Source organism: Erinaceus europaeus, chromosome 15, assembly GCF_950295315.1.
Source record: "Erinaceus europaeus chromosome 15, mEriEur2.1, whole genome shotgun sequence".
In the NCBI taxonomy this organism is placed as follows: domain Eukaryota; kingdom Metazoa; phylum Chordata; class Mammalia; order Eulipotyphla; family Erinaceidae; genus Erinaceus; species Erinaceus europaeus.
This window is the reverse complement of record NC_080176.1, coordinates 11,780,168-11,805,259: the sequence shown is the minus strand read 5'-3', so window position 1 is coordinate 11,805,259 and position 25,092 is coordinate 11,780,168. Positions and strand designations below refer to the sequence as shown.

The 25,092-nt window shown below is 40.6% G+C and overlaps 2 protein-coding genes across 4 annotated transcripts in view; one reads left to right on the top strand and one right to left on the bottom strand.

Annotated features, from left to right (window-relative positions):
- ACSM4 (acyl-CoA synthetase medium chain family member 4) overlaps window positions 1-15,123 on the top strand; it is a 21,284-nt gene extending 6,161 nt beyond the window's left edge. Inside the window, exons 4-13 of the mRNA XM_007516552.2 lie at window positions 465-608; window positions 1,664-1,820; window positions 4,463-4,542; window positions 8,278-8,401; window positions 9,342-9,422; window positions 9,641-9,742; window positions 10,848-10,975; window positions 11,282-11,381; window positions 13,546-13,665; window positions 14,906-15,123. Coding sequence (XP_007516614.1) covers window positions 465-608; window positions 1,664-1,820; window positions 4,463-4,542; window positions 8,278-8,401; window positions 9,342-9,422; window positions 9,641-9,742; window positions 10,848-10,975; window positions 11,282-11,381; window positions 13,546-13,665; window positions 14,906-14,992 — 1,123 coding nt within the window. The 3' untranslated portion in view covers window positions 14,993-15,123. The remainder of the gene's footprint in view (window positions 1-464; window positions 609-1,663; window positions 1,821-4,462; window positions 4,543-8,277; window positions 8,402-9,341; window positions 9,423-9,640; window positions 9,743-10,847; window positions 10,976-11,281; window positions 11,382-13,545; window positions 13,666-14,905) is intronic.
- Window positions 1-25,092, bottom strand: part of THUMPD1 (THUMP domain containing 1) — a 26,305-nt gene extending 1,213 nt beyond the window's left edge. The window contains exons 1-5 of one of the 3 annotated variants that reach the window (XM_016185350.2): window positions 24,807-25,092; window positions 21,718-21,892; window positions 20,118-20,366; window positions 18,586-19,045; window positions 15,700-17,213 (exon numbers count right to left, since the gene is read on the bottom strand). In XM_016185350.2, the coding sequence (XP_016040836.1) occupies window positions 18,609-19,045; window positions 20,118-20,366; window positions 21,718-21,892; window positions 24,807-25,037 (1,092 nt within the window). In that variant the 5' untranslated portion in view covers window positions 25,038-25,092 and the 3' untranslated portion in view covers window positions 15,700-17,213; window positions 18,586-18,608. Of the gene's footprint in view, window positions 1-15,699; window positions 19,046-20,117; window positions 20,367-21,717; window positions 21,893-24,806 lie in introns of those variants that run through there. The other 2 variants (XM_060172880.1, XM_007516553.3) reach the window with 2 other exon arrangements.

Genomic DNA, 25,092 nt, shown 5'->3' with positions numbered 1-25,092 from the left:
TAAGATATTATTCTGATTTTCAAAATTCACGTATAAAAAAAAACTTAGAAAAAAATTTAAATAATATACTACATCCTTTTGTAATTGATATTGAAAGTTATCTTGCTTATCTAATTGTTCTTTTTTTAAAAAATTTCTTTATTTGGGAATTAATGTTTTACATTCGACAGTAAATACAATAGTTTGTACATGCATAACATTTCCCAGTTTTCCATATAACAACACAACCGCTTATCTAACTGTTCCATACAGAAGTGAGATTTCTAAAATAAACAGAGGGATATTTCAGATCTAAGCACTGATCTGCAAAGTTCCTCTAAGATTTGAGAAATTCCTCTCAGGGAGGTCTTGAATTAGATTCTGTCATGTTAACTATCTTCAGGTACATAAGTAACTGAATAAACTGTTCTGAGTTAAACTGGTCTGCCATCTTTTGTCACCAGTTTGGGGTTTGTATTTGACAGAACGGCTTCTGAAGAACACAGCTGTGTGGAGACCGGAAGTCAGGAACCAATGGCCATTTATTTCACCAGTGGGACTACCGGCACTCCCAAGATGGCCCAGCATTCTCAGAGCAGCCTCGGCATTGGATACACCCTCTGTGGAAAGTAAGAAGGAAGACTATATTCTCCTCTGAGCTGCTGGCAGATGTATCCAACAACCTAGTTAACATTTCTATTTGGCTGGCTATCAGTTATCTTCAAACTAGATATCTAAAAAACAAAAAGAACTCTTGGTGTCTCTGTACAAATTTAGCTCAGTAAATGATACCATCTAACTGGTGAATGGAGAACTTAAGAATCACCCTTTAGGAGTGGGGCAGTAGTGCAGCGGGTTAAGCGCACGTGGCGCAAAGCACAAGGACCGGTAGAAAGATCCTGGTTGGAGCCCCAGATCCCCACCTGCAGGGGTGTCGCTTCACAAGCGGTGAAGCAGGTCTGCAGGTATCTTTCTCTCCTCCTCTCTGTTTTCCCCTCCTCTCTCTATTTCTCTCTGTCCTAGCCAATAACAATAACATCAACAATAACTACAACAATAAAAAAAGAAACAAGGGCAACAAAAGGGAAAATAAATTTAAAAAAATAATAATAAATGTAAAAAAGAATCACCCTTTATCGAGTCCCCACCGTAACATGTGTGGCTCCTTCTCTTAATTGCTGCTTTTACAAATCCAGAGAAGCCCTCCCAGATATCCTAAAACTCTCACTTCCCATTTACTTTCTCTATAGAAAACTGATTTGAAAACTATTTGAAAACTGATACCGATTTACATACTTACTCGTTTTAGTGTTAGCTAGTTGACAACCTCTAAAATAAAAGCAGAAGTCTGGTCTATGTTGCTAACTATCCGAGGAACAGTATCTAGCATAAAGCAGTTGTGCAGTAAATATTTGTTCTATTAAAGGCCTGACTTAGAAAATTATGCCCAGAAAATTATGCAACTTCCGACTCTCCTCTTGGTGTACATAGGTTTCTGAGAAAGCTCTATAGCAAGTGTGGAAGGCAGAACATCTCCCTCGAGTCTTATTTATGTATTTATTTGGCCCAGTGAGATTCTGGTACATCTTCAAAGACACCATTTGCCTTCCCAGTTTGTTTGTTTGTGGGGAGGGGGAGAGTGTTTTGTTTGTTGGTCTGATTTGTTGACTCCCCTATGATCCAGGTACTGGTTAGATCTGACTCCCTCAGATACCATCTGGAACATGTCTGACACTGGCTGGATCAAGGCGGCCATCGGCAGTATGTTTTCTTCCTGGCTTCAGGGAGCCTGTGTCTTTGTGCATCGCATGGCCCAGTTTGACACTGACACCTTCCTGGATGTAAGTCATGACTTCTAGTTACATCTTCGCCTTGTCTACCCCAAAGAGAAATGGCTCCTCAGAATACAGAGCTTCTTGAGTTCTTAGAACTTAATCCTTTTCATGAAACAAAATGGACACCACCTTAACTTTTGAATACATTTTTTTCCTTTATTGGGGGATTAATGTTTTACAATCAACAGTGAATACAATAGTTTGTACATGCATAACATTTCTCAGTTTTCCACATAACAATACAACCCCCACTAGGTCCTCTGTCATCCTTTTCCAGGACCTGGACTCTCCCTGCCACCCACCCACCCCAGAGTCTTTTACTTTGGTGCAATACACCAACTCCAGTTAAATGCATTTAACTGGTCAGAGACCCATGATACTCTTAAGCATAAAACCCACTCGTGTGCTTCAAACTGTCCAGAAGTTGATAGTGTCACTAAATCTGTGACTATTAAAGAGTCTGGTTTTGTATACCAGATTAGAGATCTCGTGTCTAAACAAGTCTTTGATTTAGTGATATAAAGATGACGGCTGATCTACTGGGGAGGTTGAAGGTAGGTTTCCCTTTCTCCCCTAGCAGCTCTTTCCATTCTCTCTGCACCCCGTGCTTCTCACAGTTAATTCTCAGAACCCAAAATTCTACTTGGAGCCACGCATGCTCTTTCCTTCTCAGCCAGAAATAGTGACAACATTCAGGTATCAGATGACTCTGGTTTCTTTTGCCTTTAGAAATACAGGATTCAGGCCAATTATTTTTCAACTGTGAAAAGTCAACTAAGCTAACAAAAATACATATTATTAGATACGTGCCACACCTGTGTGTAAATAGGCACTATTTCACCCTGTTATTTTGCTAACTGGTTCAACCAGATAGATGGCTTGAGGGTCTTAACAGAAATGTAAGGTAACATCAGAACTGAAATTTCTACCTCAGGTTACAAGGTGCCCCAAAGTAGATGTTAACTGTGATGTTTTCAAGACTATGTTTATTAAATTAGAATTTTAATATTAAATATTTTATAATACTTAAATTCGAATCTTGAATATATGTTTTTGTTTCAATGTTCCTGTTTAATATTATATTAAATAAAATATATTAATGATACCATTAACAATATTGATACCATTAACAATATTGGTTTGTCATGTATTATACATTACTATGATATCTTATTTAATATAATATTAAATAATATTAAAATGAATATATTCTTGTTTTTTAAAACACACTATGATTTAAATGCTAGAAAAACTTTTCTGAACTTACTCTATTCTTAGTTATATGTATTTACATATTCTAAATCATATATACTCACTCTCTTCTTAACTATATATACTACATTTTGCAATCTAGGAAGCAAATACACACTTTAGAAATGCTCACATACAATTGTGTGGAGTTGTACCCCTCCTACCCTGTGGTTTTGTTAATTAATCCTTTCTTAAATAAAAAAAAAAAAAAAAAGAAATGCTCACATACAGATCAAAAGTAGACAGGAGGGGAGAGAGATAACCAGAGCACCACTTTGGCACATGCAATGCCAGGGACAGAACTCAAGACCTCATGCTTTATTCACTGCACCACCTCCCAGGCCACCAAAAGTTATTCTTAGTCTATAGCAATCTAGATAACCTACCTAGTCTTGAGCATGGTCTCTAAGAAACTGTATTCGTGTGATAACTGTTTTGTAAATCATTACTTCCCTCCAATAAAATAATGTTTAAAAACTTAAATGGAAGGCAGATAGTTAATTCATTATGTGACCTGGTAGAAATTCTCTACAAAGAGGATCTAAGCCACTAGTGTTTCTCTAGATTTATGACAAATAGGTCATTATTTGACTTTAAGGAACTAGATGTATAATTAGTCCAACAAATCTTAGTGCAATTAAAAAAGGGCCTTTAAAATGTCTTATGGACTGTGGAGATAGCATAATGGATATGCAAAAGACTCTCATGCCTGAGGATCTGAAGTCTGAGGTTCAATCCTCAGAACCACCATAAACCAGAGCTGAGTAATGCTCTAGCTAAAAAAGAAAAAAAAGAAAGAAAGAAAAAGGGAAGGGGTAGATAGCATAATGGTTATGTAAACAGACTATCAGGCCACCACCATAAACCAGAGCTGATCAGTGCTCTGGTTAAAAAAAAAAAAGAAAGAAAGAAAGAAAGGGAAGGAGGGAAGGAGGGAAGGGAGGGAGGGAAGGAGGGAAAGAGAAAGAAAAGAAAAGAGAAAAGAAAAGAAGAGAAAAGAGAAGAGAAGAAAAGAAAAAAGAAAAGAAGAGAAAATAGAGGTTTAGGCTGGCTTATAACAGAGTCAACACGATGACAGAAGTTTCCACCATGAAAGGTAATTTTCACTCATAAGGTAGAATAACCAGTTCCTACTATGAGGCTGTTATCAGATCCCACAATACGTTTTTTGTTTGTTAGTGTATGTTTAATGTTACGTACATATATTCTTCCCAGTGATTACAAGTTCCCAACAAACTCCTGCAGTCACCATTGACAACAAACTAACATTTTTTTATTATTCCTAGGAATGACCAATGAGATGGTCACACATCAGTGCAAGAGGAGGAGGGGTTGTGGACATCAGCTCCTCTCTTGGGCTGTGATTAACCACTTGTGTGTCTTTCTCCACCATCCAGACACTCACCACCTATCCCATCACAACCCTGTGCAGCGCTCCCACTGTGTACCGGATGCTCGTGCAAAAAGACCTCAACAGGTACCTGGACAGGAGTATCTGAAGCACAAACAAAAGCTAGTAGAATACAGTATTCTAGTCTCCCCTTTCCATCACAGCACAGCCTCCAGTTTCTTCCTTTCACCACCACAGACTTGTTGAACCAAGTTCTCTGTGTTGTGGAGGGCTTGTCCATATGTTGTGAGTGGAGAGCTACATTCAACCTGGCTTCTTCCTGCTAGGTAGAGGCTGGTCTCACCTCCCTCAAAAATATCTCTAGGACACTGCCCTACGGTCCCTGGAGAATAAAAATGGACCCGCTTAGTTTTTATCTTCATTTAGTTCCCTTGTTGTTTTTTTTTTTAAGTTGTTATTTATTTATGAGAAAGACAGGAGAAGAGAGAGAGAAAGAAGCAGACATCACTCTAGTACATGTGCTGCCAGGGATTAAACTTGAGACCTCATGCTTGAGAGTCCAATACTTTATCCTGGACCACAGTTCCCTCGTTTCTTTATTAATTTTCTGCCAAGATGATCTGTCAAGTTGAGAGAGTAGGGTGTTGAAATGCCCTACTATTACTATATTGTTTTTAATATATTGCTATTGTACTTTCAGTAGATATTTGATGTATTTAGATGGCCTCTCCTTGGGTGCATAAATGATAATAATTGCTAAGTCCTCTTGATTGACTGGTCCTCTGAGCATTAAGTAAAGTCCATCCCTATCTTTTTAAATTTTATTTGTTTTAAGGTGAAAGGTCTATCTTATTAGATATGATAATAGCTGTTCCTGCCCTTTTTGTGTTCTGTTAGCTTGTATCATAGTTTTCTATCTTTTCACTTTGACTGTGTTTGTCTTGTTGAGTTTGGTGGGATTCCTGCAGACAGCATATGGTTGGGTTGTGTTTTCTGATCCTACTCTGTGCCTTCTGATAGGTTAGTTCAGGTCATTGATATTTATTGATATTATAGATTGAAGTATTTTAATGCCATAATTCAAGACTTTAGAGTGTTCTGATACATAGCATGTTTATAGGAGACCTTTCAGAACTTCTTGCAGGGCAGGCTTGGTGACATTTGATTCCTTCAGCTGTTGTTTGTCAGAGGTTTTTATGCCTCCATCTAGTCTGAATGAAAGTCTAGCCAGATAGAATGAATACTCTTAGTTGAAAGCCTTTTTCATTGAGAACTCAATATATATATCTTGCCATTCCTTTCTGGCCTGTAGGGTTTGTGTGGAGAAATCTGCTGCTAATTTATGGGTTTTCCTCTGGAAGTGACTCTGTTTTTCTCTTGCAGTCTTCAGGATCCTTTCTTTATCCTCATTCCTTTTCATTCTAAATATGATGTGTCTTGGTCTCTTTATGTCTGGGTTAATTTTGTTTGGGCTTCTTGAACCTTCATATGTTTTTATCTTGTCTAGAGTAGGGAGGTTCTCAGCTATTATGCCCTGTAGAATGCTTTCTTCTTCTTTTCTTCCTCTGGTAAGCCAATAATGCATATATTACTTCTTTGGAAGTCATCCCATATGTCTCTATTGTTTTCAATATCTCTTAATCTCTTTTTGAGATCTCTTTAGTTTTCTCTAATTCATCCTCCATCTTGATAATTCTGTTTTCTGCCTCACTCACTCTCTCCCCTCTGTTGTTTTCTGAAGCTCACCTATTTTGTTACCCTGTTCTGACACTGTATTCGCTTATTCAGCTAGATGTGCTGTTGGCTCATCTATTTCAGTTTTCAGCTCTCTGATTACCTCAAGGTAGTGTTTTCTTTCAAAATCTGTTTATCTTAATCACTCATTTATGACCAAAAGATAAAACAGGGTGGGGGATAGCACAGTGGTTATGCAAAACAACCCCCATGCCCCAAATGTCTGAAGTCCTGGGCCTAATCCCTGCTTCACCCCAGCTGTAGCTGAGCTGAACTGAGCTGAACTGTTCTCTCTTGGCCCTGTAGTTCCTTAATAAATCCTGATATATTTTTTAAATTTTTTATTTTCCCTTTTATTGCCCTTGTTTTTCATTGTTGTTGTTATTGATGTCCTCGTTGTTAGGACCGAGAGAAATGGAGAGAGGAAGGGAAGACAGAAAGGAGGAGAGAAAGATAGACATCTCCAGACCTCCTTCACTGCCTGTGAAGCGACTCCCCTGCAGGTGGGGAGCCAGGGGCTCCAATCAGGCTCCTTATGCTGGTCCTTGCACTTTACACCATGTGCGCTTAACCCGCTGCGCTACTGCCCGGACTCCCAATAAATCCTGATTTCTGAGGAATTATTCACCCTTTTTCCTAATTTATCACAAGAACGATGTGAAAAGGCTCCTGCAATACAGCCACACCTCCTGACCACCAGGAGTGTAGATTTTCTTCTGAGCCACCCGGCCAGCTGTCTGCCTCCCGACATCAGTATAGGGCTTCCTTGCTGCTGTTCCAGCCCCTGTGGGGCAACAGCAGTGGAGACCCACAGTTGTAAATTGGTCAGGTTTAAGTTCTTCTCCCTTCAGCAGTCTTTTTATTCATAAAACTCAGACTGCAGGTGGTGTTTCAACTGACAGACTACCAGACTGGTACCAGGCATTCCTGAGTAGGTACAGACTTTTAGCTCCAGGAATCTCTTCTTTAAATTTCTCTGTCCATGAGCCACACGTGTTTGCACTCACCTGTGGCTTGGTGGATTCCTGGAGTGATCCTAGGCTTAGCTTGTTGCAATCTTAGGTGATTTCTGCTATTCCTACTTGAGCCAAGAGAGTAAAACACAGCTGTTGCTTGACTTAAAGATTATATTTAACCCGATCACTCTAAAATCCAGGGGAGTAACAATGTGTATGTATTTAGCGAACATGAATTCAGTATAAGAGAGGAAGGAAAGGCAAAAACAGTTTAAATAACACAAGTTCACCCACCCTCTGTCTCTCTCTCATACCCCCAGCAAAGTGTGGAGGCCCAGCAGAAAGAGGGCTGAGATAGTAAAACAGAGAGCAAAACAGATAGTAAAACAGATAGTAAAACAGATAGCAAAACAGATAGTAAAACAGAGGGCTGCTCCTTGGCAGCCCTCAAAGTATGGGCATCTTGCTCCCATTTCAAGAGTAATCAGAGTCTATCACACGGCTCAAGGAGTCAGAGCTGGGCTGTTGCAGGCTTTCCCTCCTAAGTTCTGTGGACAGTCTGTGGTTAAAAGCTCTCAAATTCCCAAAGTCAAGCAAGTGAGGTTCTGTCACAAAACCAAAGTGTGGATCCAGACATTCAAGCTAACCTGAGTCTCACCTACCTCCACCCACAAAAGTATCAAATGCTACCTCACCGGGTTGTGGTGAGAATTCAGTGTAAGTATGGGCAGAGTTTGGGGTATCCAACTCACCCATTTATTGGTTTTGGGGAGGCCTTAGCAAGTCCCTGAACTTCTCTCAGCTTCAGTTTCCGTATCTGTAACTTGGGGTGGCAGAGATGATGAGTATCCCTACAGTCTTTACAACATAGTAAACAATGAACTCAGCTCACACTAAGCATTTCATACCATTACCAGCATTTTCTCCTATCTCTTCCCTCTCTTTGATAGTCTACTAAAGTGTGTAACTTAGTGTCAAGAGACTTTAATTACTAACCTGCCCCACATCCCTAGAACAGTATCTGGCATTGTAGCAGGGGCTCTACAAATAATTGTTGAATCAACTTGTCTAAGGCTTGCCTTCCCTAGTTCCTTTGCTTGGTAAGTGAGCATCTTGCAAGGAAAGCCACATAGATCTCTTCTTCCAAGGCCCCACACAATTCTCTCTCCAGATACAAATTCAAGAAGCTGAGGCACTGCCTGACCGGAGGGGAGCCGCTCAATGCAGAGGTGTTGGAACAGTGGAAGACAAAAACCGGGCTGGAGCTTTATGAGGGTTATGGACAGACAGAAGTGGTATGTTTAACAGGCAAAGTTGAAGCTTTGCATGCCAGAAATCTTTCAATCCCAGCATGATTAACCAAACCCTTGAAGCTTCTCTTCCCTTAATATAATGCTATAATTTTGTTGTTATTATATGTCCCCAAGGAGTGAACCCAGGCACTCAATCTTACCTAGAAGCCTCCCTGAAGCAATTTTTTATTCATTCTTTGAGATAAAGAAGGAGGTAGAAAGGTAGGAGAGACATCACAGCATGTACCACCATCCATGAAACTTCCCCAGTAAAATCCATAATGCTCCCATGTGTTGCTAGGACTCAAAGCCAGGACATCACACAACAACATGTGTGTTCTACTAGGTAAGCCATAGCCCCTTGCTCTAAATTGTCTGGATTTTCTCCGATGATCTTGTCAGTAGTTACCCAAACCTCTGAGTTGCCCTGTTGGGCTGAAGGGAAATTATGATTATTCTTTGAAAGTCTTCCTATCTTCTCTCCATACAGAAGTCTCAGCAGTGTTAGGGGTTGGAAAGATTCATCTTTCCTTTGCACTGGGGAGAAATCCAGAGAATCCCTCCCAGCAAGAAATTTACTCCAGAGTGCACTTAGTGGGATCCTTAGTCTAACGAGTGTTTTCAATGTGTGGGCCTCAACAGTACCAGCAGCGTGTGAAATTTGGATAAAATAACAAACTCTTAGATACTACCCCAAACCTGCTGAATGAGAAGCTCTGGGATGGGGTCCAGGAATCTGTGTTTGAACTAGAAGCACAGGTGAGTCAATGCATGTACAAGCTTGAGAACCGACAGTGTGAAATAATATGTTTTGGAAGGTGAGTTTGCAGGTTGAGAAAATTGAGCTTTAGGCTCGTCGTTGAGTTGAAGTTTCACTGGCATGGCAGATGCCTACAGAAAACAGACTGCACATATACTTAAATAAGATATGTCCTCTCAACAGGGAATCATTTGTGCCAATCAAAAAGGCCAAGAAATTAAACCAGGCTCAATGGGGAAAGGAGTACAGCCTTATGATGTCCAGGTGGGTTGAGAAACTATAACTGGCTCAGTGAGGAAGAGAGAATGGTTTCTAGATTTCTGGAACTTACTACACAATTACTCACCAACTGTTTTCATTCTGTGAAACAAATAACAACCTAGCAGTCTGGGACGGTGGATAAAGCCTTGGATTCTTGGGCATAAGGTCTGAGTCCAATCTATAGCATCACATGTACCAGAGAGAGCTTTCTTTTATTCCAGATTATAGATGACAACGGTAACATCCTACCAAGTGGCAAGGAGGGGGAAATTGCCCTCAGGCTAAATTCTACTCGGCCTTTCTGTTTCTTCTCTGAATATGTGGTATGAGAACCCAGCATTTGCTATTTACGTTTTATTTTACTTACTTTTATCTTTGCCACCAGGATTATCACTAGGGCTCAGTGCCTACACAACTCCACCATCCCTGGTAGCCTTCTTCCTCCCCTTTTTCTGACAAAGGGTGAGAGAAAGAGAGAGAGAAGAAACCACACCACCATGTCACACTCATGAAGCATTCCCCTTACAGTGGCCCATGGCTCAAATCCAGGTCCTTGTACACGGTACTGTGTGTACTGTACTGGTGAATTCCAGTCGTCACCATTCACATATTAATAGAAAAGGTGGTATAGCAATTCAGGAGGTGACAATGGGTAAACCCTTGGATTTGTAAGCATGAGGGCCTGAATTCAGTCCTAGGCACAGTATGAGCCTGAGTTGTGCTCTGCTTCTCACTAGTAAATAAATTATTTTTAACAGTGATATAACTGAGCAACAATGGAAAAAAGATGGCTTCCAGGAGCAATGGATTCATAGTGCAGGCACCTAGCCCCAGTGGTAATAACCCTTGGGGGAGGGGGGAGGGTACAACTAATATCTAAATATAAGTCCAAATTTCTTATCTAGAGCTATCTCAGCAGTGGAAGACAGAACTTGCATGCCTGAGGCCTAGGTTTAAGATATTGCATATGCCACAGCTAAGTAGTGAATTGTCTCCCTTCCTCTCATAGTAATAAACTTTTTTAAATGTTTGTATCCACAATGCTTTGCTATGCAAGCTGGGGCAATTCACAAAATCCAAGTTTGTTTTATCAGCTGTAAAGATGAGTAGAATATCTCCTAATTCCTAAGTGTTTTAGTGTGTGCTCTTAACCATGTGTGCCACTGCCGGGCCCCGCCCTAAATGTTTTATAAAGATTAAATTCTATTAGCAAATAACAAGTAGCAGTTGTCATCCTCAAACAAAAAAACTAAAAAGCAAGTTTGAGAGAAGGGTGGAGCAACATGTAGGAGTCTTTGTGCTATTATATTCTCAGGTGTTTTATATTCTATGCTAGGAACTACCTTTGTAAGAAATTGTTTTAGGATATGCAACCTGCTTGTCACTTCATGACCAAACTAATCTACAAATGTCATCTTTAATTCCAAGGATAATCCAGAGAAAACTGCTGCCACAATAAGAAAGAATTTCTATGTCACCGGAGACAGAGGAGTGATGGACAGTGATGGGTATCTATGGTTTGTTGGCAGAGCCGATGATGTCATCATATCCTCTGGGTTTGTACACTTACCACTTTTAAAAAATATATTTAATGAATTTACTTATTAGCTAGAAGCAGACAAAGAATGAGAGGGAAAAGGGAGACAAGGAGAGACAAATGCAGCACAGCTTCAGGGCTCATGAAGCCTCCCCCCTGCTGGTGGAGACTAGGGGTTTAAACCTGAGTCCTTGTGCATGGTTGCATGTGTGCTCAAGCCAGTGTGCCACCTCCCAATCTCCACTGGCCACTTTTAGAAAGTGACAGTTTGCAAGGGGAGGTTTCCTACCTGGGTGGTAGAGTGATCAGACTCTTCCTCTTCTAGGTACCGGATTGGCCCGTTTGAAGTGGAAAGTGCACTGATTGAGCACCCAGCTGTTATTGAATCAGCTGTTGTCAGCAGTCCAGATCCCATCAGAGGAGAGGTAGTGTGTCACTCAATTGGCAGGTTCATGCTTTCAAGCTCTGTCCATCTGACCACACTGGAGAGTGAGTCCAGAGCCAGCAAGATAGCGCACGTGCACAAAGTACTTGCTTGTCATGCACACAACCCACCCAGACATGAGCCTGGCCCCCACAACACTGAAGGAAGCTTCGGTGTTGTGTCTTTGTCCTGTCTTTCTCTCTGAAAAGGTTGGCCTTATGTGTTGACGGCCTAGTGAAGACCCAAAAAAAAAAAAGTGAGTCAAGAGTAGTCAGTTAATTCTCAACCTGAGGTTCACATGTGGCAAAAATGTGTCTAAGGTTATCAACTTTATCAATGAGTTGTATCATAAAGGATGCATTATAAGGTTCTTGTGGCAGCAAGTGATAAAAGCCAACTTAAAATATTTTTGTTTTGTCTTTTTTTTTTATTTATTCCATATGGGTAGAACCATTCTACATTTTTTTTTCCCTCTTTTTCAACTGCCATCAGTTATCACTGGGGCTCGATGCCAGCACTGCTCCACTGCTCCCAGTGGCCATTTCACGGCTCCCCCCCCCCTCCCATTTTACTGGGTAGGACAGAAAGAAATTGAGAGGGCTGGGGGTCACAGGGAGAAAGAAAGACGCCTGCAGACCTGCTTCACCATTCATGAAGCAACCCCTGCAAGTGAGGACCAGGGGATTGAACCCAGATCCTTGCCTATATTTTTGCTCAATTGAATGCACCACTGCCTGGCCCTCACTTTTTAAAAATGGAATGTGTTGGTTCACACATTAAGTGAGGTCTTTGGCTAGATCCACATTCAAGAGTTCATTGTAAAGTTAACAAGACTCTCCCCTTTTCTTGGCTCCGCTGTTCTTGACATTGGCTCTACTCCAGTAAGTTCTCCCAAACAGACAGCAAATAATCCCACATGTACACAGCCTAAGAACCTCAGAGAAGAGGCTCAGGGGGTGGCCCAGATGGTAGAGAGCACTGAGCCTTCATGAACAAGGTCCAGTGTTTACTGCCCGCAATCACATGTGCCAGGAGGAGGCTCTGGTTTTCTCTCTCTCATTAAAAAATAATTCTTAAAATAGACTAAGAGGGCAATGAAGCAAAGAGAAGACAGCTTCCTTTCCAACAATGTCAAGGAATTCCCACAAGGCACTTAGATCGTATCTTTAACCTGTGTTGCCCTGGAAATGTTATAACAGACGGAATTTCATGCCTATCTTTGGGGATAGGGATTAGTATCAACTCCACAGAGAGGCTAGTGTATACCCCCATAGAAAAACAGGGCAGGTGCTAAAATGAAGCAGCAAATAGTGCATGAGCAAAAGCAGCAGATATTACTCAAAGCACCACTGTCACACAACTCTGAAGACATGCCCTCACAGAGCAATGCAGATAAGACTGTCACTGGGCGCCCAAGTCCCACAGGTCTATTGAGGACCCAGTGAAAGGGAACTCAAGGAATAAGAACACACTGAGTTCTAGAAGAAGTCAATATGGAATGGGAGAAGTTTCCTTTCCATGTGGTAGTTTCCCACACTAAGTAAAACATGTTCATCTTTCCCCCACATTAACTTCTACAGACCCAGCAGCCACTTACACACCAGTGACCCTCTACAGTGACACCATGGATCCCAAATTCATGTACTGCCTGTGTCAACCTCAATGCATTTCTTCATCTAAAATCTCTCCTGTCACATTTCATTCTGAGGCCTGGTGTTCAAAAATAAACTAGAACCGGCGTATGCTTAATTAATAATTGTGCTATACTTGCTGATCTCAATGATCTAATTGGTGAATTTTAAATAGCATGACCAGGAGAAGCATAAGATATTGGGCAAGACCTTTCAGAGGGAGATGGATCCTTCCTAAGAGACCATTTTCCAGCACACACAATCCTTCCTCTTTCAGGTCTAAGCCCCTTTCAAAACCCGCATTAGTCTCACTGAACCAACGCACCCCTCATCCTCACAAACCACTTACTAGGAATTGGATCTCAGAATCTCACTTTAAAGTTGCACGTCACCTTTGTTCAGAGTTGAGCTCCAGCATCTACATTCACCACTCAAGCTGCTATTTAGAGAAGTACCTGTGCCCGAGCACTGGTTTCAGGCCCTCATGAGTCTGAAAAGCAAACTTATCAATGCAAATGGCCTTTTCTCTTACAGGTAGTAAAAGCTTTTGTTGTCTTATCTGCACCCTTTAAATCATCTAACCCAGAAAAATTAACGCTTGAACTTCAGGATCATGTAAAAAAGTCAACAGCACCTTACAAATATCCAAGAAAGGCAAGTATTTGCTCAAAGTGTATACTACCAAGTTAGAACCTTTAGTAAGTAGATTTTACCAGTCTTTTGATCATTATATAATACACCTATTTTAACTGGCTTAGTCTTAAGGATGTTGCTTTAAAATGATTTACATTATTACTAATGGTAGATAAGTTTGTAGAAAGTTCTGAAGTGCCAACTACCAAAGATACTTCATAGAACCTACTAGTTCCATTCTATGGGGAAGACAGGGGCAGGCTGTTTTGAGGGGACAGCCCCATTCATCTACTGTAGCATCTTTGGCCACCCCACCCTTTCAAACTGTGTCAAAACATACTACTGTAAGCACTGCCTAACTGAATTTAAGGCTTAGGACAACAGGTCCCAAACCAGCTGGAATCTTTCCAGTTTCCAGAAAACTTTTCCTTCAAAGGATCTAGTAAGGACTCTTAGCTAGAGAGAGAGAGAGAGAGAGAGAGAGAGAGCGCCTAATTTCTTCCTAGTCCTAGAATGCAACTGATTTACGCTGATTTTTCTTACAAGGAAATTCCATTTCGGTCAAAAGGTAGTTCCTCTCAGTAAGAACTACACTTTCTCTGTTAAATTCACTAAGCGACCAATTTTCTTCAGAACATTGAGGGTCTATAAAGGGGGGAGATTGTACAAACTCAAAACTCTAAAAATTGTTTCAATGGTCAAGGAGAAAGTTCAGCTTCCTAGAGCACCAACTTCCTTCCATGCTGTGGCTCTAGACCATAGGTTCAAGCCTTGTACCACGTTGTTATGCCAGGCTGAGCAGTACTCTGGCCTCTCATAAAACAAATCTTATTTGAAAATGTTTTTCTTCATCCAGATTCACCAAGATACAGCTTTTAAGAGTTCAAAAGCCAAAAAAAAAAAAAAAAATTAATAACTTACTGTTTCTTTTTCTCTTTGCATTGAGGTGTGACCACTATTTCCTTGCAGCACTAGAGGCCTAGGTCTGGTTTCAACTGAGGGAAAGCAGTGGAGTAAAGGGATTATTATATTCTTCTACCAAAGCACAAAGTGAACTTGCACCAAAAACTCATCAGTGTACCATTGTCATTTTTACTACATAAGCAGAAGTTTCTGGTGTCCAAGGAGTTCAGTTAGCTGAGATTAAGACAAATCAACTATAAAACTCAATGCCAGAGTTTCGTGAAAATTCTTAATATATTGACAATTTAGAATCACTGCAATGTAATCAAGTGTCTCATGCTTTTTTTCTGTTAACTAGGTGGAATTTGTTCAAGAGCTCCCGAAGACAGTCACTGGGAAAATCAAACGCAATGTTTTAAGAGACCATGAATGGGGACGAGCATAGTCTGTCAAGGAAAAAAAAAAAAAAAAAAGCCCACTAAGGAAGTAGTAACACTTTTAGTTCTTGCTTCTTGATAATTCACTTACTACTGCGAAAAATATTTCCTGATTTCAAGTTTTTGCTTTGCACTTAACAAAGTAATCATCTAAAACTCTTTGGAATAAAACTGTTATGATGACCAAATCAACAAGGACAATAATTATGACTAGTAGTGTTTAAAATAGCAGGGGTCAAATGAGTACTTAGACAAGCACAGTAAGCCATGATCTTGCATCTGATTAATTCCAAAATAAAGATTAGAATTCTAAGACATGTTCAAGACAATTTCTTAACGTCTTTATCTTTAACATTTCTATATATCACTAAAAACTCAAGGTGGATAAAAATGTCAAAAGTTCTGAAATTCAAAAGTTATTAATTGGAGCCAGCAAGCTAACTCCCCTAGGAAGGCACTTGTGTGGCCATGTACAAACCCCCCCACCGTACCCCATACTACTGAGAAGTTTCAGTGCTATGGTGTCTTCCTTTTTGTGTCTGCCCATTTCTTTTTCTACTGAAAAGTCGGCCCTGAACAATGGCTTAAAAAAAAAAAAAAAGAATTTAATTAAGTACTGTATCACTGTACCTCATTTTGAAGTAAACTCATTGTAAAGTATTAAAAAAAAAACTTGGTTTACTTAGATAAGCACATTTCATTATTAAAGAGCGACTAATATATTTTTGTCTTTACTTTTTAGAACCATGTACATGACTCACACACATACAAACATATAAACAGCTTTCAAAGTATTTACAAGCAAGAGAATTACTAAGAAGCAGAACACAGTAAAGAGTACAAAACATGAAATTTTAGAGTTTATTTTATTCTTCTGAAAATACTATAAACAATGAAAAACAAGCTGAATATTTGCCTGTGTCAAAAGGAAACTGAGTGAAAATAATGTCTAGAAATCATGTTTAGCCTTAGAGAAACAAGTTTCAGAATACCAAATTCTAGACACTTTCTTCCTTTGAACAAATATACTAAATGACAACATTTATAGGAAGGCATTTTTTTTCTGACAAATTTTAAGATAAATAAAATACAAAAAACAGCATCAAATTCCCACCCTAGAATTTTATCATTTACAAAATAGCATGGTCACATTTCAGTGAAAAGCAGTAAGTAAACCTGAAAGCAGATCTTTCAATGAATAAATTCAGATTCCAACAGAGCATGTGGTACTTTACAGGTGGAAAGTAGCTACGGTCATACCAAGGACTCAACAAACACAAGAGAATTAAAAACAAAGTACAAAATCAAAATCTCTCTGAATAGTAGCAGCTTTTACAAAGTAAAAGGCATCCATGTTCTGTAGGCTTAAGGTCAATTTTAGTCCCAGAGTCTTGCACTTTCAAAATAAAGGAATCTTTGTCTTGCAGCAAGTCTGATGAAGGCACGGAAACCTTTTCTTTCATTTTCTCCCAACTGATACTAACAATGTTATCATCCTTTCAAGATATCTTCATCCTAATAAATTAACATCCTAGATAAAGATACACAAGAAAGTCCCAGCCTCATCTGTATTTGCAAAGGCCTGGCTACTGTTGAGTCACTCTCAAAGCCAAGCAGGAGCCCTAGCTGAGAGGATACAAATATTTTCTCATGTCCACTAGTCATTGAAGAAGTCTATCTACTAAGAAGTTTAGGAAAATGTAACATAATTATAAGCCTATCTCCAAAAGCAAATTTCACAGCTTCTTAATATGGTCAGTCTGGACATATTTTGCAACCCTTACTGGTGTCTAACTCCAGTAGTCTTATCCTGGAGAGAACCATGAAAAAAACTTTCCAATTAAGTCCTCATATGTGAGTATGAACTTGAAGCTGCAGGAACACATTTCTCAGAACCCAGAACTATCAGAAAAGGACTCAAGTTGTTTCTCTACAAAATAAAATCTTGGGCTGAGATTTAGAGAAAGGCCTCCTCACCCAGTCATATCCTAGTGTTGAAAATACGAAGAGAGATGCTGTTTAACTTGATTTTTCACAGTTCTTCAAAAAATGTTTCGGTTAGACTTGAGATCTGTTGTTGCCCTTGTTCAAAAACAGTCTCAAGTCCAGGTAGCCGAGGAAACCTTTCCAGAGTTCACTGTGGCAGTGTGAGAGTTCACTCTATTTCCTTTTAAATCTAAGAATACTGTCCTATTAAGAAAAAGCATGCTCTCCAGGACCTTACAGAAACTGCTCCATTTGTTGGTAAAATGAAATGAAAAAAATAAAAAAGGCTGTTAAGTAGGCAAGTTTCTGTGACCATTCTTCATCTTCAAGGCAGAAAGCATAATCTGGTTTAGCATTTTTTTATGTCACCTGGCAACTCACCTTCCAGTTCAAATATCCTACTTAAGTGAGAATTCTTCCTCTGATAAGCTAATGGATTTCCAAATCTAACAGATTTCTGTGCACGTTATGCAGGTTTCAGTTTTCTGGATTTCATTAAAGCATTGTAAAAAAAAAAAATGGGGGGCAATTTTGTAGCACTATCAGAGCTTCCTTCATCTCAAGGTTATTTTTACATCAACAACTCTCTTGTGTGTGCTCTAACTTCCCCTTTGTTAATTACAAAGAACTTTGTTAGCATCATCTGACTTATCAGTTAGTAAATCAACTTACTGACAGTAGACTTTTTCTGGTTTCTGGTCCTACCTAGCATTTGGATGTTGGTATTCTTATCCTGTCACTAACTCTGTACACTTCTCTCAAATAAATCCCACTGAAACTTTCATTTCCTACATTTTTTCACTGAATGTGATTTTTTTTTCTAAAAAAAGTGTTTTGATATTGTGAGAACCACTTAAAATAAGGTGAGCTAAAGATGCCTGGCCCAGCTGAGCATACATTTTTACCATGGATTTGGACCTGGGTTCAAGTCCCTAGTCAGCATAGGGGAGCACCATGCAAAAGGGAAGCTTCACAAACTGTGTAGTAGTGCTGTGGTATCTTTATTTCTCTCTCTTTCCCTGTCTCTCACTCTCTAAAGAAAAAATGGAATTGGACACCTTGTATTACGAATCCAGATACAACTAAGACACAGCTTTCACTGTAAAGAAATGTTCTTTGCCACACTATTATAATGAACTCTGAAGATTTGTTTGTAACAAACAAATGTTAATATATGGCATAAAGATAATAATGTAGAGAAATAAGAACACCGCTAAGCAATTCACTTCCAAAATATATACCTATGTTTGTGTAATTTGGCAGTAAATAGCTACGCTCTGACATGTAAAAATTTCCTTCTCTGGAATAAACATTTCCCTCTGGAGTTTCTATTTCAGAGCTGGTTTGCCCCCATAAGTCAGCTGGAAGTGCCTAAGGGAAGACTAGGAGAGGTAAGAAGGGAGAACCTTCCTTTCCATACAAGAGTGCCCACCAGTGTCACACAGGGCTGAGATCTCTAACAGAACTGTTACAGCTGCTCCATCCCTGGCTCCCTTATTGCTTGCTGCCAAGCACAGCAGTGTGCAGCACACAAAAGCTCAAATACACTATTTTCAGTCGCAATTCACGATAGAATTCCAGTAATGTCTCATAGAAACCTACTTGAGACACCTACCTTCAACCTCAGGCGACATTCTCCTAAGACAGCTCTTTTTCATTTGACTTGGATCCTTCAGCGGCTTGACTTGCATGTTCAGGTGTGTCTTCTCCCTCGTTTACCATCTGCATTTCAGATGCTGGTTTTGTCTGCTGCTGCTCCTGCCCCACCTCCTCCTCGTTATTCTCTGGTACCACCTGCTGGGTAACTTTGGCTTCTGGAAGGTCATTTTGATTTGACTTGTCATCAAATTCCAACTTAGCTTCTTTCCCATTTTCTGCTTCTGCTGCCAGTTTGGGATTCAGCTGTGGCGGATCTTTAGCACTCTTCACTACCTCTTGGAGATTGTATTTTCTGAACAACATATAATCTTTCAAAACACTCAAGCAACAGACAGCTTTAATAATTTCTACTACCACTGTGTACTGTGGGTTGGTAAGATCTACTTTATTTTCCGAATTGAGGCTGCCCACAATTCCTGTAACAAAACACAAGAATAGGAAATATTTAGAATACTGTTACATCTGACGGATTTTTTTTCTTGGAACTTGTAAAAGAAAATATATACACTGGGGCCAGGTGGTGGCATACCTGATTAAGCACTCACATTACAATACTCAAGAACCAGGATTCATGCTCCTGGTCCCCAACTACAGGAGGAAAGCTTCACGAATGGTGAAGCAAAGCTACAGGTGTCTGTCTCTTTCTCTCTCTCCCCCCTCCTTTCTCAATCTCTATTTCTATCCAATAATAAATAAATTTTTAAAAGAAAATAAACTATATATATATATTAGTTAATATATATTAATATATATATATTAGTCCAAACCTCTACATGAGCTTCAATCAAAATCTCAGAACCCTTTAAATAGATAAATACAAATGAAATCCTGAAACAAGTACCTTTTCCCCAAAGAAAATTTAATCTTGGGTGGGGGGGTGCAGGCAAATGGTACACCTGGTGGGAGTGCACACAGAATACAGTGCAAAAGGACCCAGGTTCAAGCCCCTGGTCCCCACCTGCAGGAAAGAGCTTCTCAAGTGGTGAAACAGTGTTAGAGGTCTCTCTCTCTCTCTTCCCCTCCCTCCCTCAATTTTTATGACTATCCAAAATAAATGAAAATACTGAGAAGAAAATTCAATCTTGATTTAGAAAAAATTCAGCATTTAACTACCAGAAAATCTTATAGCCAACATCAGCTTTCAAATTCTTCATCTTTAATCTTTTTTTAATATTTTTATTTATTTATTATTGGATAGAGACAGAGAAAAATTGAAAGGGGAGAAGGAGAGACAGAGAGACACCTGCAGCCCTGCTTTACCACTTATGAAGCTTTCCCTCTGCAGGTGGGAACCAGGGGCTTGAACCCAGGTCTTTGTACATTGTAATGTGTGTACTTAAATCAGGTGTCCCACCACCTGGCCCCTCAACTTTCAAATTACTTTAAGGACATTTTGGTATGGAATAAACCTTGAGTTAAAAAAAATTTCATAAAGAGAGAAGTCTGTTGCCTTTGCATATCTCTGTAAAATCACTAAAAGGAACATACCTGCCAATTCTTTGATAACTTCTTCTCTATTCATATGACTATTATTTCGAGATTTATATACAATCTGAAATGTCCCTTTGTTTGGAGCTTTAAACCAGGGTTCCAAAAATGTTTCTGCATACTTTTTCATATCTTCTAAGAAGGCCTTGCATGTGCCTGAAATGGGTAACATTCGTAGAATAACTCTAGTCTTCTTTTTCTTGGTTTTGTACACATCCTGGAGAATATGATGCACCAATTTCTCAGGTTCTAAAACAAAAAATATAAACACAGAACATATAAGATTATAAATTTTCAGACATTTTAAAGACACTCCAACTCTCTACAGTGAATTTTTATTAGCACTGACATAGCTGACAGTAGATTAGAAAGAAATTCCCTTAACATTTTAAAAGTCTACTTTCCCAACTACTTCTTCAGTCTTTTATGTATTAATAATGTAACTAATATTTTTAATAATTTTATTTATTTATTTATTATTGGATAGAGATAGAGAGAAACTGAGAAGGAAGGGGAAGATAGAGGGAAAGCGAGAAGACACCTGCAGCCCTGCTTTACCAGGCATGAAGCTTTCCTCCTGCAGGTGGGGACCAAGGGCTTGAACCTGGGTCCTTGTGCACTGTCATGTCAGCACTTAACCAGGCGTGCTGCCCCAACTAATATTTTTAATCTTACTGCTTGCACTAAAAATAATTATTCAGACACTGGGATTAACATTTTTGTGATGACCAACTTATCCAACAGAAAAGCCACACTGTTGACTTCTCATAACAACACCTGTCAAGTAAGAACTATTCTGGTTTTCTTTTGTTTTTCCCAGAAACAGACAAAAAAGATATTCATGTAATTTGAAAAAGAATTAACCCAAAAACAAGGGCAACAGAAGGGAATAAATAAAAAAATAAAAATAAAAGAATTAACCCGTGGTCTGGGAGGTGGCACAGTGATAAGGCTTTGGACTCTCAAGCATGAGGTCCTGAGTTCGATCCCTGGCAGCACATGTGCCAGAGTGATGTCTGATTCTTTCTCTCTCCTCCTATCTTTCTCATTAATAAGTAAATAAAATAAAAGAGAATTAACCCATTAGTTAGGCTTATAAAGAAGTCTAGACCTGATAATCATGAATTTCTCAAGATCATGATGTGTTCTTCAGGTCACACCTTAACAACCTCTAGGGCTTTGGGGGGCTGCTCAGGGTTTTCAATATTTTGAATGTGTGACCTTCATTTAAAACTTTTGTAACTTCAGCAGATATTCAACTTCTTTTGACAAACTAGATCTCTTTCTGCAAGGATTCATTCCCAAGCGGAGTCATTCCAAAGTGGATGAAGCTGTGTAGCATCTGCTCCTTTTGGACAGAACATGTGCACTAGTGTTGCCTAAATCTACAGACAAAGAATGTGGCAGAGCCAGGCTTTCACGCTTGTCTCAGTGCTATGCCCTCCGGCCCATTCCACTTCTCCATGTGCTAACAGTGAACAAAGGATGCAGTCAAATGATTAACTGACATGCCCGATGAAGTCCACTTTGGAGGCAGTATGCTCTGAACCAGGGAGCTGTCCAGACAGCGCTCATGTTGAGGTGTAGTAGTCAGACATACCTATCCCAAGTGTCCTGATGAAGACCACGTTATTTGCTCCACTCTCCACTGACTGGAATCTTCTTAGTCTCATTTCTGTAGATGCCTTGATGTCACCAACTTCTTTCTTCAAAGCAGCCTCCACGTCATCATCTTCTCCGTCACTTTCAGAAGACTGCTGATCCTTTTCTAGAAACTGTTTGCATCAAACTAATGAGTAGATAGGTCACAGCAGCCCGTGTTAAAAGCTATTAATTAACGATTTATGTGAACCCCCCAGTGGCAGATGGCTCAATATTGACAAAGTTAAGAAACTGAGACACCAGTCCCACCAAGGGTGAAGGAGGGTGTTTGCTCAAACGGCAGTAACATATAATTATGCAAATGTCTTCAAAAGCAACCTAACAGTCTGGAACAGAGGGAGATAGGCTGACCTGATGAGTCACTTCAGGGTGGATCTTAACCCCATCACTGGTTATATGATAAGATAATTGCCCTTTGAGGGAACGGGCACAGAAATAGTTCAAGAACTTGTTCAAAGCATCGGTTTATGTGGAACATGCACCTGTTACCCAGCTGTGTCCCAACAATGGAATTCAAGTCAGGCAGTAACAGCTGTATAACTTTATGGATATTTTATTGCACATCAGGATATATTTTTCTGGCCATAAGCAACTTTAAAAAAAAAAATCATTTCAATAAAAATGTATTTTTATGAAATGGGAAAGAGAGGGAGAGACCAGTTCTGGCATCCAGTGCTACTGGGGATGAAAGATGGACTCACAAGCATGTACCTGGTTTGCTCTATGGCCAACACAAGCAACTCCACCATAATCAAACATTATAAAATTTACCATTTCCTCTACTTATGTAGTTCTTTATAGATTTATTTGTTATCACTGGGGGTACACTGGGCTAGGCCAACTTTCTCAGAGACAGAAAAACAACACAATACCAAAGCTTCTTTCAGCACAGTGAGAACAGATTACTACATATATGACAAAGTGCTACTGAAGAGAGCTAACACTTACCAGCCCATTATTAACATCGTAAATTTGTCTACCTCAACAAGATCAAATCCATGCCAGGCACTAAATAATCACAGTAAAACTAGTCAATAATAGTACCAGAGCTCAAATGCTCTCTGTGCTATTCTCCTTCAGCTAGTGCCTGGGGGTGTACATGTGTGCTGGTCAAGATCCTGAACTAACAACATAATTTCCAAACTGTGGTGGTGGGACCACTGGGTTTTAGGTAGTACACAGACACAAAGATTTTATTTACCTTTTAAAATGTTTTGTATGCATCTGAGAAATAACTAGCCCTAAATCCAATTTTCCTGAGATATGACGGCTTAAGGCAAACATTTTAACACGGTGTTGGTATCAGGTGACATGGCAAACTCATGAAGATCAACGTTGCCCTGTGCGCCTGGGCCAGCTTAGTCTTGAGTGTCAGTATCCCTGGGAATGTTCACAGGGCAGAGGGAGAGAAACTACTGCTGCCAGATGAGTTCCAGAGACACATAGTGGCCTCAGGAGCCACCTATCAATGGGAACCACTAATACCAGACTAATACCAGAGAGTGATGGAAGGGAGGGACATAATGTGAACTTTTTTCTTTTTTTCCTCTGACTTCTTATTTATTTATTTATTTATTTTCCCTTTTGTTGCCCTTGTTGTTTAACATTATTGTGGTTACTGCTGTCCTCGTTATTGGATAGGACAGAGAGAAATGGAGAGAGGAGGGGAAGACAGAAGGGGAGAGAAAGACACCTGCAGACCTGTGAAGCCACTCCCCTGCAGGTGGGGAGCCGGGGGCTCAAACCCCGATCCTTACTGTGGTCCTTTCGCTTTGTGCCACTTGCGCTTATCTCGCTGTGCCACCACCCGACTCCCTTTCTGACTTTTTAACATTTAGTTGGGCGTTATTATTGTTATTATTATTATTATTATTTCCTGCAGGGTTATCGCTGGGGCTTGGTGCCAGCAATATGAAATCTATTGTTCCTGGCGGTCCTTTTTTTTTTTTCCTATTTTATTGGATAGGACAGAGAAATTGAGAGAGGAGGAGGAGACAGAGGGAGAGAGAAAGATAGACACCTGCTGACCTGCTTTACCCCTTGTGAAGCGTGCCCCTCCCTTGCAGGTGGGGAGCTGTGGGCTCGAACCAAGACCTTTGCGCGGTTCCTTGCTACGTGCGCTTAACCCGGTGCTATTGCCCACTCCCGGTTGGTCTTTATTTTTGTCTTTTTTTTTTTTTTACCATTTTATTGAGGAGGGTAATGTTTTACAGTACAGTTGTTGATACCTGGACACAATTTCTTACCTCCCCGAGAGAGATTCCTGCACCCCCCAACTCTAGTTCCTTTCTTCTTTTTTTTTTTTATTATCTTTACTTATTGGATAGAAACAGCTAGAAACTGAGAGGGAAGTGGGTGTTAGAAAGTGAGAGACACAGGAGTAGGGCTGTAGCACAGCGTGTTAAGCGCACGTGGAGCAAAGCACAAGGACGGGCATAAGGATCCCGGTTCGAACCCCGGCTCCCCACCTGCAGGAGAGTCGCTTCACAGGCGGTGAAGCAGGTCTGCAGGTGTCTATCTCTCCTCCTCTCTGTCTTCCCCTCCTCTCTCCATTTCTCTCCGTCCTATCCAACAACAACAACAACAATAACTACAACAATAAAACAAGAGCAACAAAAAGGGAATAAATAAATAAAATAAATATTAAAAAAAAAAAAGTGAGAGACACCTGCAATGCTGCTTCACCAGTCACAAAGCTTTGCCTTTGCAGGTGGGGGCCGGGTCTTGAACCCGGGTCCTTGTGCACTGCAACATGGCCACTCAAATCAGGTGCGCCACCACCCAGCCCTCCCACGTCCTTTTCCATCATCCGGAAAGGCGCCTGGAGATGCACCCATTTCAAGTAGAGGACCAAGGGGCGGGGGTGGGGGGCCAGCGGCTGAGTGGCCCAGGGGGCGGGGCCCTGTGAGGCCACGCCCTCTACAGACGAGCACGTGGCCCAAACTCGCGCATGCGTTTACAGGCAGGCGTCCTTCTAACCCTTTCTCAAAGGTCTGCCGGCCAGGCCGCCCCCCTCCGCTTCAGTACCTTTTCCGGGCCGTACATGTCGTCTCCGTATTCATTGAGCAGGCTGTAGGCCTCTTCCACGCACTTGCGTTCGTTCATGTTGCAGGTGATGAGAATGCCCTGGAGACCGGGCTCCAGCTGCCGGGGGCCGCCACCGTCGCAGCGCCGAGCCCGTTTGGCCTGCATGTACTGAGCCTTGCCTTTGCGCTTCCCGCCGCCCGGCTGAGCAGCCTGCTGGACGGTGGACGCCATGGTGCGTGAGAGCTTGAGACCGCCCAGAAACGTATTTCGGCTCGGTGTTCCCGGC